Source organism: Phoxinus phoxinus (assembly GCF_949152265.1).
Source record: "Phoxinus phoxinus genome assembly, chromosome: 14".
NCBI lineage: Eukaryota > Metazoa > Chordata > Actinopteri > Cypriniformes > Leuciscidae > Phoxinus > Phoxinus phoxinus.
In genome coordinates, this window is record NC_136889.1 from 6,388,551 (window position 1) to 6,407,419 (window position 18,869).

At 38.4% G+C, this 18,869-nt stretch overlaps 1 protein-coding gene across 4 annotated transcripts in view; it reads right to left on the reverse strand.

The window, feature by feature from the left end:
• Positions 1–15,605, reverse strand: part of col13a1 (collagen, type XIII, alpha 1) — a 99,303-nt gene extending 83,698 nt beyond the window's left edge. For 3 of the 4 annotated variants that reach the window (XM_079634140.1, XM_079634143.1, XM_079634142.1), the window contains exons 1-2: positions 14,884–15,605; positions 10,082–10,159 (exon numbers count right to left, since the gene is read on the reverse strand). In XM_079634140.1, the coding sequence (XP_079490266.1) occupies positions 10,082–10,159; positions 14,884–15,168 (363 nt within the window). In that variant the 5' untranslated portion in view covers positions 15,169–15,605. The remainder of the gene's footprint in view (positions 1–10,081; positions 10,160–14,883) is intronic. The other variant, XM_079634141.1, reaches the window with a different exon arrangement.
• Positions 15,606–18,869: the final 3,264 nt, after the last annotated feature.

Below are 18,869 nucleotides of genomic sequence, written 5' to 3' on the forward strand. Positions count from 1 at the left end.
AAAAGAGAGAGGTAAGTCATCTACGTGAGTCTTTTCATACCGAGCCATCTGTTTTAGTCCTTATTAGCTTAAAAGCAGCATTGATGCCAAGGGTTTAGTCAGAAGAGGGCTGATTTCTTCATTATTTTGGACCATGTATGCTTGAAAAACTGGAGGATTAAGCATGAAGATATTCTACTTTCATATGACAACAAATTACCTTTTCTTTTAACCTTTTCGCATAGGGCATGTTTAAAATCCAGAGACCAGGTCAGGGAGATTAACATCTAGTAACAACAATCTTTAAATCAGAAGGTGCACAGATTCTGACCTGCTCCGTCACTGAAGATCAAATTCTGTTAGCGAGAAGCTTGATGAAATCAGATTTGGATCTGACTAGTTCTAGGTGAACACTTGCCTGATTCGCTCCATAGAGCAGGAGAAAACAAATCTGTACTTTGCATGTAATATACTCTGACTAGAATACTAGAATTACTGACAAAGCCAAAAAAAGCCATGTTTTATGAGTCTGTGTAGTTTTCTTTTTTTCTGACTGGAGAGATCCTGTGTCTCTCCAAAATACACAATAGCCAAGCATGTGCTTCTGTACCAAACAAAAGGTTATAATGCATGCCACTTTTCTATCTCTATCCTGGGCCACGACCACAAATTCATGCTAATGCTTAAAAAAAATGAACAATCACATTTATACTGTATACAAACGTCTTCATGAATTAACTTTCTCAAACACAACATTTCTCAGCACAATTCATGCATTCTGAATACATACAGTATATTATGAATATCAACTGATATGTGTATTTTGATTTCAAATGCATCATCACCATAACATGCATAACCGGATAACTCCAAAATTCCAGTTCTTAGTAATCTGAAATTACCTTTTTTATTTTTGTATTATATTATTCAGATAAATAATATGATATATTTGCATATGCCCAAGAGTATCTAATTCCGCCATTGTGGGAAGTCAATAAAAAAAAAAAAAATTATGTCTGTAGGAGAAAACAAATGCATAATTCTCGTGTGAGCATAAGTGACAAATATGAGTTGATAACATGTCTGTGGAAAAGTACTATAAAAAGGCAGTGAAATACTTGGCAAGACTGAGCATTTTCAGTCATTTTTGGTTTATATTGTGCAAATAAATGGTAGGCTTATCATTTGAGGCCAGCAGTAGAGTGAGAAATATTGTGTGGAGGGGTGAATGCTATCTAAACGCAGCATAAAACAAACTTATTTGAAGGAGTTAAAGAGTGAGATTTGCCTCTGAGCGGGAGGCAACATCCTCTTCTGCTAAGACTTTCAAGCACTTAATTAGTCTTAGACTCTCAAAGGTGACACACAACCTTTAGAAATGTGCTACTACAATTTCAACTACCGTTAAGGCAATAGCCCGAGGAACAAAAAATAGTCCAATAGGGGATTTTTTTCTTCTCCTTTCAAATTCAATAAAAACTGTTGTTTTTGGACGTCTGCCCAGAGCTGTTAACATAAGAAGTGAGCGAGCTCCCTGTGAGCAGAAGTGAGGGAATGCACCTTGATGCCCACAGGAAATCTGCAGCAAGCAGGGGCCTCATGATGATGCCAGCACACACCTGGCCTCGGGGGAGCAGGACCATGGATCACACACACACACTGATACACATATGTGCACACAGACCGCACTGGTTTATGATATCAGACTATCAGACTCCTGGACTGAATGCAAGCCTGCCTACAATGGAATTTACTGCTTTGCAGTGCTTCAATGATCTGGAACATAATGCAAATACACATTAGGTTTTGATTTTGCTGTGTTGGCTTTGCTAAGAGTCCCATTCAATACATTTTCAATTTAACATCTATCGTAAGGGACATTAGCAGTAACCACATTTTCCAAGAACTTTACTGTACCTTGGCAACAATTCTGACCTCAGTGCCTGATATACCAAATAAAGACATTCATTCAGAATTTAACATGCAATTTCACAAATATAAATGTTAATTATAAGTAAATGAATAATTTAATCATGAAAATCTTCCTTTCCATGGCCTTTGCCTTAAATTTGCCTTTTAAGAAATAGATGCATTTACCTGTCTGAATATAATATGATAATATAATATAAATATAATATAATATCCATGCATTCCCCAAGCCGCTTTATATGTAGGGATGCTGGAACCTATCCCAGTGTTTATATTATATTTTATATTATATTATATATGTGACTACTGCTAAACAGCCAAAAACTATTTTCCAACTAAAATGCTTTTTCAGTGCACACTTCTTCAGTTATGTGTATCTTCCGAAAGCTGAGTGTGCAGTGTGTGCAATGAGAGGAATTCAGCAGGGGACGCAAATACACATGATCTGTTAGGAGGCAGAAAGATTTAGAATCTCCAGGTTTCCAAAATGAAACTATTCCTCCAGCGTGTGACTAAACGGTCCGATTTCAAACCAAAAAAGTAGAAGTGACCACAATGAGTTTGTGCAGCATTTGATATCATTCCTATGTTCAGCTGGGAGATTCTATCGGTTCGGTTTACTGCTAATTTTTATCACCATCTGCAGAAATACTTACAATTTCTCTGAATTTAAAACGTGGTGGGAAGATGTTTGTGTTTGTTGGTTCATGTCCAAAGAAAATCAAAACTTGCATGAATTTCTGTCTTGTTCAAAATATTTGTGAGAGATTTTTTTTATAGAAAAATATGCACCATTTGCATTCTCATTTGTAGCAGCTGGAGACATTAATGCCTGAATAACTCAATTATTCAATTATTAAAAAAAGACTGTGCTGCTACGAATGAGAGAGCAGACTGGTGAGATGATGTCTGCAAAGATTTCAACATGTTATGCTTACTTTAAAGTTCATTCAAGCAAACTAACAGTGACACAATTGTTTGTAAACCACAATCACGCTGTATGTTGTTGTTTGTTTGTCTTGAAGTGTCTATCTTTGGATTCCTTATGTATCAGGATAAACAAGCAGAGAGTGACTGATGACATTTTGGTAAATTATTTGCACTTTTGGTTTATTTTCTCATTGAGCTACGTGCATAATTATATGCTTCAATTCAGCCTTTATGTAAACCCAGTTCTAAGAAACGATTTTCATACCTCTCTGAATTTTTAAATTGAGAGATAACATTGTTATAAATAAAATAATACTCAAAGATTTTTTCATCACAGACATTCCAACAATGTTTTTATGACAGACATAATGGAGTTGGGTTTCTATTACACCTAATTTCACCCTTACAGATTCACTATCATGCATCTGTAGAAACAAAAATAACGCTGCTCGTTTTTGGCTAACCACAGAACGACCGTGCATTTCCTAAAACTACTTATTTGAGCAACATTCCCAGAATAACATGGAATATTTTAGCCTAGATATTTAACCACAGAATTTTCATAATACATTTTCCTTTGTTTTCGAATGAAGATTCCTCATGCCACAAATATTTGTACGACCGAGATTCCAACTGATTAGAATCAAATATACAATGTGAATATCTTCTGTGAGAACATCAGGAATAAATATCCAGCACAAGATGTGGTATGTGAAAAACAGACACATCACTCACTCTCATGACTGATAGCATTTCTCTCGCTTTGTCACCGGTTGGGAATCATTTAGAATTGAACTCATAATGAATTTGAATTTAGGTAGTAAAAAATTAAATAAATAAATACATATTAAAAATAAATAATACATAAAATATAAATAAAAAGTATTCGTGGTCATACTTGTCTTAATTCAAATGTTAGTACACTACATACTAGTTAAAGACACTAAATATAAAGTGGGACCATATTTTTAAAGAATATAGTAGTGCTGTCAAAATTAACATGTTAATGCATGATTAATTTCAGTTCATTTCAAAATATTTAACACAATTGCTTTTTCACATAATCCTTTGGCTAGAGTTACAATATATGATCACGCTCCTAATCATGCAAATGCTTTTAAACCATTTAAGTGTGATAAGAGTATATTCATAAGATAAGATAAGAATCTCCTGACTGTGTGACACACACACACACACAGAAAGGCGCTTCAGAGAACGCCCAATGTCTGCTTGAACAGACAAAAACACACCAAATGATGCCCAAATGCCCGTTTTGTCGAGTATCCTCGTAAGCACAGTTAAATGAGTTAAATAAAGTCTTAATTCTGAATTTTGCCCAACCATGTTTCTCTCATAGTCTCATCCTCTCTGCTTCCCTTACACTCTCTCTGTCCATCTGAAGATCTCTCGTCTGTGTCGGTCATGACTCACAGACTACACCTCTCCCGAGTAAGACTGCTCTCTGGCAGCTGCAGTGTAAAGTAATCACGGGTGAGGAAACGAGATCCAAAGCCCCTCTTCCTGTCAGCAGACATGTCAAGGTGAACTTGGAACTCCTCAAATAACCAGCAGCACGACCCTTTCACCTGACCCTGCTGTGAGGATCAGAAGAAGCCTCTTGTTTACAAGAGCATTAAGGTGTTTTTTAACTGCAACTGCTCTGGCGTTTTTCCTTTCCTCCTTCTCGTGTGCTGTTCAAGTGATAGTATCAGCTGGTTTTAATGCACTGGGTTAATCTGAGCATGCAAGACGTAGCTACTTTAAGGTCGCCGCTAATCTTTCGGTGTATTTCTCTCTCTCAAACCAACACACACCGCAGTGCTCTTTGATCCAGTCCAGGGGGTCTGCACTGGTCTGTCATCAGGCAATGCACTGGGCGTTCTCTGAGTGCCCAGAATGCCATGTGCCGTGTGCACCCTGTCTCCCTGTGGGAGCTCTGGAGACGCTCTGACCACTCGGACAATGTGCGCCATATCCAACAGCCATACTATAATAACATAACACTGTATTCTAACAAGTGTGACACAATAAAGCAGCAAGTCATCCCAAAGTTTTTGTACCAGGACAGAGAACCAATGAGCTGTAGGACATTATGTGCATTTTCTATTTCTTTGGGTAGCTCCGTCCACAGTGAAATCTCATTGATCAAAAATCCTGCTACATAAATGTTGTATAAGGAATTACAGTTGGCATTGTCAAAAGTACCGGTACTTCAGAACCAATTCGATACTGAAATTTAAAAAATGTGACTAGAAATCGGCTGCTTTCAAACACTTTTGTGTATTAGTGTGAGTGCTCTGTAAAGAGTGGCAAAAGAGTCTATTTACAAGGTGCGTTTGAAGTATTGATCATTGTAGCCCAGGGATGGAAATTAACTTTTTTGTCCACCTGCCACTGTGGCTGGTGGATTCCAAAATCTACCAGCCACTCAAAGTTTTTACCAGCCACTTTCTTGTTTTTAACCGACAATGTGTAACTGCATGTGAAAATTAATACTACAAGATCTACAATACTTAAGCCGTTTATTCCATAAGGTAAAATCTCAAGATGTGCCTCCTCTAAAAGTGTCCGGGTGAAACCGCATGCTACTTTTATTTACCCGCCACAGTGGCTGGTAGGTGAAGCGAGTTTACCAGCCACAACACAAAATCACCAGCATTTGGCTGGTGGCTGGTGCTAATTTCCATCCCTGTTGTAGCCAATCACAGATATTTCTGCTGTGTGCCAAACACAATGACCAATCTGAGGTGTTTAAGTTAGTCAGAATCCACTCAATGCCGCTCAAAATTAATTTTCAGGAGTTTTTGCAAGAGGTAGCTTGTGCTGAACTGAGGCAATTGACAGCTTCAGTGACTATTTGTTTGCTATCTGTATGTGAAATACAACAAAATTACTATTATCCTACCAAGTACACAATGCAACGTTTTGGGAGTGATCTCTGTATTTAAATGCATGATTCAATCCTAAATTGTCAAAGATTGACAGTGAATGCTATTTGCCAATGTTATAATGTATTATTTACTTAGAATTATTATTAACATTATTAATGAATTAACACATTTATTGAATTTATTTGTTTTAAATTCAAATAGTAAAATAGAAGTTGCAGTAGTTTGTGTTATGGTCCTGAGAACCTTTTATTGATATAAAACATTTTTTTGAGAAACTTTTGATATCACAGCAATTCTAGTTACCACACTTAAACATGGCATTTGCAATATTTAACTATTCTATTTTAGTTGTTTTTGTTTGTGGTATGTACAAACCTAAATGAGTTGTGAACAGTCTCTCCCACAAATTATATCTCTTTAATATCTCAGTTGTTTATCCTACAGACAGCTATGAGATTAAATGTAGAGCAAAATTTGACTTTCGCTGAAGTCTCTGACTTCTCAGATGTTTCTCAAGAGAAAACACCCCAGTAATCTCACAAGTGTTTCACAACAACGTCTCAAACTGTGCTCAGATATGTCAAGACACCAAAGTCTGCAATCAAAACTCTCAAATATTTCTCATCAATTTCACCCAGAGCTTTGCTACTATTGCATTTACTCTTGCTGTTTGTCGACAGTTGCCTAATGTGTGTATTTTTATTTCTATTCAGGAAAACATTTGAGATGATACATAATTGAAGTGCAACCGAGAACTCAATTAACCTATGAGCAATACACACTTCCTCTTGGCTGTGTTGTACTTTTAGGGATGATGAGGATGTTAAATATGGCAAATATGTCATACATAAAGTTCCCGGAGTCAAGCTCCGATTACACACACTGGATATGGCTTCTCTTCGGACTGCATCCAGGTAAACTGTCAAATGTCACTTCCTGCAGTGAAGCTTGAGGCTTTAGAAGCCTCTCACCCTTCCTGTTGTACTCGTGATTAATCCCCTCAGATCAGCATGCAATGAAACCCCTCATCCCGCTCTTCATGGCAGCCACAACAATCCAACTGACGACCAACAGACAAGCAGTCAAACCAGTGTCCGTGATGCACACATTTAAAGATAGCACTCTTACTCAATCCCTTACGACCCCTGGTGACTCAACTAATGCCGCCAATGCTGGCCCGCGGATCGGAATCCAGTCACAAAGGCACTAAATCCTTTGGGGAATCGGGTCTTTGGTTTTTCAGAAATAAGAGCATTGTGGGTGTGTGATGCATAGAAGCCAAGAGGGCGGCAGTCTCTTTCTTTTTCTCGGTTTCCTACTACTACATCCAAGAAAGTGCCATTCAGCTTCTCGGGAAACAATGTGTGGATTCAAGAGTGTTCTGGACGCTTGGGCCTGGATTCAATCTAACTGTCATGGGAGTTTTCCTGTACACTGACAAAAGCTGTTGGCAGTAAGCGCCTCTGGCATCATTTTTACAAATCTCTGCTAGAACAAAGAGCATCATATCCATCAGCATGCCACAATTGTCTACACAGTTCATTCACACCTTGAGCGGCGTGCATTTGGTTTTCACGTCATTGTGACTCTTCCATACCAGGGCGGATAAACACACCATTCCAAAAACATTTTTTAGAGCCATAAATCATTGTCTTTATGTATACATACTACGTTCTTGTTTTCTCTGATGACTAAATAGTCACTGTTAACAGAACTGTCACACATCTATGATAAGCCGCAGATGTCATTTTTTAATAATGATGTTTATATAAACACATCTGTTCAAAGGGGCACAGCTAAGCAACATGTACACTGAAAATAGACTTATAACACTTATAAACCAGCAGTTCTTAACTGGTTTTACAATGCGGCGACTAAACCAACAACAACAACAACAACAAAAATGTTTATTGTACAAAAGTAAACAAAATCAAACATAGAAATGTATTTAAATATTTATTCAAGTATTATGTAATTTCAACTGGTTTGTTTGAGTGTTTGGTTTCTAAATGTCTCTTTTAATGGTTTCATGCTCTTGGCAGCTAATAAATCACCACACAAAGCATGTTGTGGTCAGCAAAAATCACGTTTATCCTCACTTCAAGTGAACCCGTATTTAATGCGATCTGGATTTATTTATTTTTTAATGTTTTTAAGAATGAGGATGTCACATCCTCTATAATCCACATAGGCTAGTTCATCCCTGCAATGTAAAGATGACACTGAGAAGGTAAATGCTTCTCTTCACAGTAAGAAACGTGGGCACTGTTACCGCTTCAGTGCTGAAATGTGCAGAGCTGGAGGGTAAACAGTTGTGTGTATGAACTGACTCTGACTTTGTTAATAAAAACAAATATTGGAGGATTTCCGAGTGAACGCGAATGGGCCAAATGGGTTTTTAAACACGAGCTGAGTGAATTTAACCTCTGCAGCCCCATGGGATTTGCAAAACCAGAAAAAATAAACTCATTTGGATGTGTTGAAACATTCCCCAAGCCCATATGCGAGGTGTTTTGAGATTGTGGTAGTGCTGCAAAAGGTACAGGCTCAGACTAATCACAGTTCAGAGAAGAGAGAGAATTAATAAAACCACCAGAGGTAGTCTTACAGATAGTCACACCACACATCATCTTCACTTAAACACGCCGAGCCAAGAATAATAATGCACTGTCCTTGGGCTGAACTGCACATGACAAACACAAAGCATTCTTTATGAACTTGGAAGAGGTGGTGCTAACTATGCAAACAACTGAAACAATTATACCTTTGCCAATAGAAAAGTTATTATGCCTCTTCTCTAGCTCAAACATTACATCAATGCTATACACATACATACGCTTGATGAAGGAGTCACAGACTATTGCCCACTGCTGAGCACTCAAAATAAACAATGGAATGGAAGCCATCTGAACACTGCGTGCTGGAATGATTGACAAGCAGCAGCTGGCGACATGGAGAACCACATATATGTGGACACTGCTTTACATACACATATTATTTATATACATGCATTATAAAAAAAAACATGCACAATGTACAAACTGTGCTTTCAATGCACTATATCTAGTCACTTCAGCTTTCAGATAAACAAACAAAATAAATAATGCTGCTGATCTTTTGCCTGGTTTTGATCAAATGGTTGAAATGAAGTAAAAGCGCAGTCTGTATTGCGAGATCAGACACTCTCCCACGGCACAGCAGTAAAGAAGACCAAACAACAACAAACACGACCATCATCTGGGATTCCTGCTGTTAAACGGTCCCACACCTGGCTCAAGAGTGCCTGTCCACGACATGTCCATCTTAAACTGGTTTCACTACGCTGTCTGAAGTCACTTCCCACTCAGTTAACACAACAATGACTAGTACTGACTAGCCTCATTAACACGGAGATGTCTGTACCATCTGGCCTGGTTCTCAGAGATGTGTAAATTCACACACAGGCACGCACGCACATACACACACACACACTTTAATTTGTGCTCATATACATTTGAAAATATTTTTATTTGTTGAAACAAGTATCTTATGCTCACCACGGCTGCTTTTATTTGATATAAAACAGTAATATTGTTAAAGTAACAGAAACTGTTTTCTTAATATATTTAAAATGTAAAAATCAGCAGCCATTACTCCAGTCTTCAATGTCACATGATGATATAAGTAAGATTTGCATAATAATAATAATAATAATAATACTTTTGTTCAGCAAGGATGCATTTAAATGACCAAAGGTGACAGTAAACACATTTATATTGTCACAAAAGATTTCTCATTTAAAAAAAATGCTGTTCTTTTGAACATTCTATGTATCAAAGAATCCTGAAAAAACATCTCATCTAATGTTATGAACACTGAACAAGGCTAGTGCTGTCAAACACATGGATGTCACTTGTTAGTGGTACGCTGTGAACCTTGCTGACTGTTCCCTGCGCTCAAGAACACCCACATGACGCCATCCCAACACTGCGGCTTGCATCACGAACCACTCAAACACTAAGTGAAGCCAATGACTGCCAACAGCACACGAAAATATGACAGCACCTGCCACCATAGCAATGCCAGTCCGAGGGCACAAGTGGACAGCAAAGGGTTGGGGAGAGGAGACTCTTTTCACTCATTTACATTACATGGGAAATGAGATCTAGTCGACGGGGATCACGTCTCTATCTAACGTTGGGTCAACAAAATCTCCTCATACCTGCAGGCAAAAAGGCTTTTTTTGCAAAAGGGAAGCTCAAAAGGCTCAACCGCAACACACATTCAAATGCATATCAGAAGTAACAGGCGGATCACAGTGTCCCAGGTGTGTTGCGATCAGGGAGGGTGAGCTGGGGATGAATAGAGTTAACAGGCATACCTGGTGGACAGAGGCAGCCGTGAGGTGCATCCCGAGCCGCCCGGATCTTCGGTAGACGTGCAGCTAGTTTCTGGAAATAAACAGACAGGACATTAAAGTCAGCTGTGCAGAAACAAACCACGTAATACGTAAGGTATAATGCAAAAGTTAGTTTAGTTGGTGTTCGTTTGTTTGTCTCCCTTGTTTTCGGTCTTCAATTTTCAAGGAAACATTTCCCACACAATCAAGCGTTAAACTAGAGTTAAAGTAGAGTTAAAGTAGAGTTAAACTAGAGTTAAAGTAGAGTTAAACGAGAATATACAAAAGTTTGGGGTCGGTAAGATTTTCAAATGGTTTTGCAAGAAGTCTCTTATTCTCATCAAGGCTGCATTTAAAAAAAACTAAAAACTATATTACATGACATTTAAATCAGATTCAAATTAAAAAGAAAACGTATTTTTGAATAGACCTCAAAAGCTAAACATATAAATTTGGCACTTTAACCATCATCAGAAGCACTATGTCTATTCTCTGCATAGCTTCTGGAGCCGTCCGCTCTATTAGAAGCATTGACAGGTGCTGCTGTTACTGGTCATTTGATTAAGAATGTATGTCCATAGGTCACCGTTTGGAACCAATCAATTCATACTGTACATTTTAGACGGACACCCCAGTCAGTGTATTGTATCAAAGTGAACGATTAACTAAAGATCAATAGGATTTAGAGAACAGTGAATAACATTAAACAGAGCTACTATTCCGTTTTTATCCTAAACTTACAAAACCGCAGCTAAAATAGACAAACCCACTTTATGCATGGTAGAACAATCACTGACCGGCTGCATTTATGACCGAATTGTAAAGCTTGTCGAACGTCTACAATGTGGTACTATAGGTCACGCCATCCCCATCTAACATTGAAACACTCAAGCTAAATAATTCTGGGGCCGCTATTGGACATTTTTCTTGCCCCAGTTTATATTATCCACGATCGTTCCAGGGCTTTATTTGGTTGATACTGGCAAAGCCTCTTCCCAGCTGGTGAAGTCTTTACCCTGACCGCTCTCAGACACTACAAGCTTTTGTAGCAGTTTTTCCACACTACTGAACTCGGCAGCACCACAGATATTGTAAAACAGAAAATAAACTAATGGAGGTTAAGAAGAAAAGGAAAACCTGAAGAATGTTAAGATGAAAATATACAGTGCATGTGACAGCGGGGTTAACCAACAGACGTTTGCTCTGCAAGCACGAAAGCCGTGGAAAATGCACTAGAGTTTGGAAGGAACCATGTGCTGTGCGTAAACAGCTTTTCCACAGGAGCAATGTCCAGGGATAAATGCACACGCTACAGTTTCCCAGAGCTTTAACTCGTGATTTTCCAGTGCCGCATTCCCAGGTTATGTCCAAATAAAAGGTTTCTTTTGAAAAAATAGAATGTTTTTACATCAAACCGTTGGAAAGTGCTCGCAAAACCCTGTTTCACTTCCAGCTAAGTGCTCTCATAAACAGCAATGCAGCGTGACGTTGAGAAAACAATAACCAGTGATGAAAAGTTAGCATGAAGAGTTGCATTGAGTGGAAGCACAGTGAACAAGATCAAAAGAAAGAGACTTAGCTTTCACTTTGAAGCACATGACGTTTCCGATGCATTTAATTCTGCTAGGGTGTGTTTCTTTATGCTCAAATACGTGTTCTTTAAGTCAACATGAAATCAACAATGACCCCATTTTACTCTCTTAATACCCATCTCTCTGGACTTATTGTGCACACGATTCATCTGTTATTCCAAAGAGAATTTTTTGTAATCTTTCATCAAAAAGTAACAACTTGCTCACCTCTGAAACCACTTTGATGTCACGAATACACTAATGTTTTTCAACAACTTTTTGGAATGCAACTCACTTTTCACAATCCAGTCATTTACCAATTGTGAAAAAGTGGAATGGAATTATGGAAGTAAAATGGTTTGCAAAGTTTTTCTTGCTGACTTTAAAGGCTCACTGAAGTGCCGTGAAATACGCAGCATTATTCAATGTGTTGACGTACTTTCCACTGAAACAGGAAGACAGGGCGGGACATATGGAACAGCTCCTCCCCTTTTTTTAAATAGCCAATAGCGTTTGGTTAATATCACAGCTCGGCCAGAGCCGTTGAGCTCTGTAAATATCCATTATTGCTTTAAAATATAGCATTCTGTGCAGAATTCAAATGGGTTCGCTGTTTTCTGGTCTGCGCCGACTCACGCATATGATCCGCTGTGCGCTATCGTGTCTCTGGACCGGATCAGACTGTGTGTGTGCGCTGCGGCGGTTCACATGATACTAACATGAAACCAGACTTCATTCGCCTCAATGGAAAGGTATATGTCCCCTATATAGTGCACTATGTGCCATTCACCATGTAGAAAATGGTATGTGTGAACAAGTGACCGATTTTAGCTGCAGTTTTAGTGTCTATTTATAATGTAGGGGGCGGGACGCTTTAGATTCTAGAGAGCATTTGATTGGACAGAAAATCACTGATCCATATTGGCGGAATTGAGAGAACGAGTTTTGAATGCTTATATTTTCTAATATATTCATACTAACAATTTTGATTTCATGGGGACTTTAAGATGACGTGATGTAAATGGTAAGGTTGCAGTAATGACACGAGACAGCTGATGCCCCAGTGCTTGCAGGGATGAGATAGGAGGGAGGGGACATTCTCTGCCTCCCAGCTTTAATGGTAACTCGATGCCCAGTATTTGATCTGGTTTTAACAATCTATTTTGAAAGGATGACAAAACGTTTTACAATTCCAATGTCTGATTACTTCTAAGACCCACAGACTTTGTGCCCAGAGGGCTAACTATCTTTCTTTCCATTTCTTTCATTCTCGTTCCCTCTCATTTCGCTACTTTCCCACTGACCAGATCTTGATTAAACCCCTAAAGGACATTCTGGCACGTTCTGTTATAAATTGTGAAATCAGCACCTTTCTAAACTTCAACAGGCACTTCCAATGTATATGTTTCTCACCTTTAATGGAGACTTATAGATGCAATTTAATGGTGATGCTGAAATGTCAGTAGTCAATATCTCTATGAGAAACATATGCCCTTGATAAAAGAACACCCTTGAGATAAACTTCGGATGCTTTCAAAAGCCCAGTATTAAACAAAACTAAATTATAGTAGCCCATTCATAAGCCTATTTTCATTACAATTAAGTACATTATCCAGCAAAATTCTCAGTACTGTAATGCATCTGGGAATTTTACTTTTTGTAATTGAAATTCTGAAGTATAATTCTCATTAGATTCTTATTACAATAATACTATCATTCTTTATCTTATTTTTTTTTTTGCATACGCAGATTAAAATAGTGTGGCAAAATATGGTTAATTGTCATGTCATAATGCAAAAGAAAAAGCAAAACTAATTCTTTCTTTGACATGTTCTTGAAAGATTTCAGTGAGATTCACCTGTAAATGACTCGAGTGTACTCAAACTCAACCTCAGATTGACTCACACTTGGCTTTCTCTACAGTCTGCTTAGTCTAGTTAATACACTTAATATTCACCTGCATCATCCTCTGCAGACTCTATTATTTTATGAACCGCAGATAAGATGGTAGCCTTTCCCAGAGCAAAATTTTACCCAAGATTCTTTTAATACAGCAAATATTTTACATGCAGCTAAGTGATGATCCACCAGAGGCCAGTGTGAAGGGGCCACGGGCGCAGGTGATGCACTGAATATATATATATCTTACTTTCCTCCACCTCAACACTTCAAGCTCAATCCAGACGACGTGCACCTCAGCCATCAGTGCTGAAGCTGGTGAGAGCACTAACTGCTTGATTGTTGACATAAAACAGGTGGTCGTATGGTGACACAATGTGTTCACTTCAGCAAGTTTTGCATGCAGCAAATAATAGTTTGCTTACAGTAGCAGATTTGCAGATCATTGAACAGATTGGCTCAAATGTGAAAAATACATGTGCAGCTACCGGATCACATCAGTGTGCTTTTATTAAGACAGCTATACTAATGGATGTGTCAAAATGCCAGAAGGAAATTTTGGCTGTATTATTGTGTTATTTATAGACACTTGTTCTAGAGCAATGCTAAATAGGATGTGAAAAATTTGAGCCATGTAAAAGAGTCTGATCTGGCATCTGGAAAGCTACAGCACCTAACAAACGTAATTTAATAATCAGGATTTAATCATTTCCTATGATGTGAGATATTGAATTACATTTATTGGTTGAAATATTAATATCAACTAATAAGCTAATTAATAGTATCTAGTTTTTTGTTTTTAAAGTAAGTAAATAGTTAGTTTTAGAAATTAGTATTTAGTACTTTTTTGAATTAACATTTTTTTATGTACTAGTTGTTAGTCAAAAATAAACAAAAGCCCAAGAAAAAATAATTATTTTGATCCATGTGCATGCGCTTTTGTTCCAACTTCCCAGAGCTCGAAAGTGCTCAGTGAACGCGCGTAAGGAGGACCAATAAACAAACTAAGACGGGGGCGAGGAGACAGAGCTTAGCTCGTCAGTTTCTTTACATTCATATTTTAACACACCTGAATGTATTCCAAACATATGTTCCTCATCTTCAACCACAAAGTCTCTCAAACTTTCTGAGTAACGCACTTCTACCTCTCGTTAAAACACAACACAAGGTGGGACAACATGAGTAGGCTATGTTATTTTTCACTGCCCTCGCACATGACTCATGCAAATAACTTGTATAAAATATGACTAGATATTATTAAAACCGCAGAATAATAGTTTATCTGAAGAATAAAAGTCACGCTCACCTCCTCTAATATCTGATCCAGTCGACTCCACAGGACGGGCTCCACCTGTTCCAGAGAGATCCAACTGGAGATAAGGGGATGTCGGTCCTTTTCCAAACTGAGCACCCTGGACTGCAGATCCGACGTCCTCAGGTAAAGCAACACACAAACTCCAAACGAGATCAAACACACGCAGATAGCACACACGTCCTTCCAGTTCGTCAAAATGCGCTTTTGGAAGGGATGCTGAACGCAGGTCCTCTCCTGACTGGACTGAGGTGATACTAGCAATTTCGTGCCCTCCATGTCTGTGAGACGTAGCTTATATAGTCAATTGAATATTTATCCACCACTTTATCAGGCTGAGCAGGCTCGTGTTCAAATAAACTGATTAAAGTTTTCCTTCCAGGTAATTGAACCGTTTTTCACGTGAAAATATCAATCTTCAAAACGACCTCAACAGAGGCATGCTGCTCATTGAAGTGCATGGAGATATTGGTTCAGTGAGGTCCGGCTCTAGTGGGAGTCCGAGTGCTTCGCTCGTGCCATTTGACGGGTTTCTCTGACTGCTGCGCGCCTGAGTCTCTCTCAGAATGAAACCTGACACACACACACAAACACACACACACTACACGGCTCTGCAGCGCTCACCACGGGACCCTTCGCTTCTCTGTCGCGGACAAGCCCCTCCTTTCGGTTTATTTAGGCTAAACGGTAGGGCGGGATTGACAGAGGAGCTGACCCCGGCTTTGATCCTGCTGAGCTGCTCTATACCATATTTTTAGGTGAACTCACTGAATCAACGCGTAAAGTGGACATGATAACCACGTGATCTATTTCTCAGAAGTTGCTCTGTTGCAACTAACTTGTAAATATCTAAACTAATATAAACTTTGTCAATTGATAATTCAGTTAAAGTAGCCTATAGCTTTAAAATGAATGTGGATCTAATCTTTCTTTTTCGTGATAGTTCATCAAAAATGGAAATTCTGTCATCATTTACTCAACCAAGTTGTTTCAAACATGATTTTCTTTCTTCTGCTGAACACAAAAGAAGATTGAAGAATGTTGGTAACCAGACAGTTGATGGGCCCCATTGACTTCCATAATATGGGGGAAAATACTATTGAAGTCAATGGGGCCCATCAACTGTTTGGTTACCCATATTCTTCTTTTTTCATGTTTGGACAAACTTGAGAGTAAACGATGGAGAGATCCGTCAATCAAAATCTAAAATTGTCTGTTTATTTGGAACTAAAGGTTTCTTTTGTAGCCAAAGAACAAAGTTAGGTTACCACTGCTAACGGTTATGTCTGATTTCCCGTCCCTCCTTTTAATGAATGCCTTGGAAACAAGTAAGTAGTCATTTTAGCAGACATCCGTTTATCCAAAATGACTTACCGTACACTTATTACAGGGACAATTCCTTTGGAACAACCTGGGGTGACACTGCAGTGATGGTTCATTGACTTTATGAGTCTCAAACCTGCCACCTTTCCAGCTCTTTAACCAGTGCGTCACAATATGCATTAGATAGTGTAACTATAAGCTGCCAGTTTATTGCCAACACAAATGTTAAAATGATAAGCCTTGGCTGCCTTGCACAGCATATGGTGTCAGACCATCAAAACAGTTAAATGAAATGCCAGATCATTGCTTTGACCTGAGATTCATGAGTTTGTGTTTATGTCAATATAAGAGTCCCTCCTTTCAAAACATTCATCTAGCAATTTGTATCTTCTTGACAGGTGGCTGTACATTCCTGATGAATCTGGTTGATCTGTTTGAGAAAACTTTATAAGCAAGAGGTAAAAAACTAGTCTCCACCTTGTCAATCTTTACCACCTCCACCCACTAACTCTGATTATTCTCTCCATTCATTGCAATCTGTGTTGAGTGAGTTGGAAGGACTCTTCATTTGAAAAACAAACAAAGTAAACGTTGCATTTTTAATCACCAAATATCTCGAAAGAAGAATGTTTCTAGGCTAAACAAGAAAGAAGACACAAAATAGTGCTTTCTAAAACAAGAGCCAGAGCAAGGCAGTCCATGCACGAGGACAAAAGAAGAATTGTCCTCTGTCCACAAAACACATGCGAGTTGGCTAGGGGTGTGTTTGGCTCAGCACCACGGGCTGATAGAGTGTATGAATGATATCTAATTCTGCTCCTGAGCGCAAGGATGTGAGCGTTGCCTTTCTGTCAAACTAGCAGCTCAGAGTGTGTTTGTGTTTTTTTGCCAGCCATATATTTATGCGTAGAGGCTTTTACATTGGTTTCAAAATACCTCTTTTAATAGATTTTCATTAATCTGTAAATTAAAGGTCATGCCAGTCATAATTACTACTTGATTTGTTTGCTGTTTCGCTGTCTGTAGCAACTGGGCCTGTGGTTAGCTGAGCAGATGAGCTTTGGACCTCCAGAATCAAGATCGCCGACCTCATGCAGTGGCTGCTTTAATTACATTTACAAAACCACACGGGCAGATTCGATTATAGTGCGTTTTCCACAGGCCCACAGAAAGCTTTAAAAAGCTAATAGAGAATTTCCTGGCCCACGTTGTGCAGCTGTGATTTTAGTCTACTAACTAAGAGATGTCCTTCCACATCTGAGGCTCTGATGGTCCCACAGAGGTTCATTACACGTGAAATGGAGAGTGCAAGGAGCCGAATCAACTGAATGTAATTGATTTTAGGAATGAAAAATGAATCATGAGTGTGATAGACTGCCTGTGCAAAATGATCTAATATTGTTGTGCAATGTATTGCACAATTATTCATACCCTGCTGAATATAAAGACATCACTTTTGAAGCAATACTAATGTGAACACAAACTGTCAGATACATTTGTGACAGATTGTGGAAACTTGTCTTTTAACAGACAGGTTACATTCTCGATATTGCAGAGAGTATCAGTGCATGAGGAAAAGCCCCTGCTATTCATTTTTGTTCTCTCTCTCTCTCTAGTACATCCCAGCACATTCTCAAAGCAGAGCCATTTCATCTGGTTCACCATAATGCAAGGGCATCTGGACACAATTTGAACATGACAATTTTCTGGTCAACTACTTAGTAATCATGCAGTGAGTTCAATGTCCTTGCATGGGCACTGACAGTGAAAGATCTTTAAAGATTCAGTGTGTTCTCGATCTAAATTTAGATCTATCTATCTATCTATCTATCTATCTATCTATCTATCTATCTATCTATCTATCTATCTATCTATCTATCTATCTATCTATCTATCTATCTATCTATCTATCTGAATTTAATTTATGATCCATAATTTCTCTTGCACTGTAAAGAGGAATAATTTAATGTCTTGCATTCAGTGCAGCTCTGCATAATTTCTTCAATAATATGAAATAAATTAAACAAAATTATGTTTTCAATGTCAGTCCCCATCCCAAGTATTCAAACTATCTATCCTCACACCTAACAACACCCTAGCAACCACTCCGAACACCCTAGCACTGGCCTAGATATATCTTAGATCTATTATTCTATCTATAACAGCACCATAGCAACCAGCCAAAACACTGACAACCAGCTAGCAATGCCCTATCAATTACCTAGCAACACTTGAGCAACCACCTTGAACACCCAAGCAACTTCCTATATCAGCCAGTCTGAACACCTTAGATATGCATATCATTTTAAATCTCCCGTCATACTGTCCTAGCTTAACTACACAAGGCTTATATCATTCAATCTTCAAGTCTCTCCTGAAGCTGCCAAAGTTCCAAACTGCTGTAATATTCTAATCTAGGCCAAGGCTTTGTTAGAAAGAAAGCGTTCACTTTTTTTGTGTGTGTGACAATATAAGCTATTACTATTCTGAGAGTACAGCACGTTTTCCAGCAGTAATGATCTGTTGAGTGAACATTTATTGTGTTTATACTTTATTACCATATACAAGAAATGTAGCTTATACGTCCATCTAAAGGGAGACATGTGTTTTCCAGATTTCTCATACTACAATTATTTGTTGCAATATCACATTTTTGA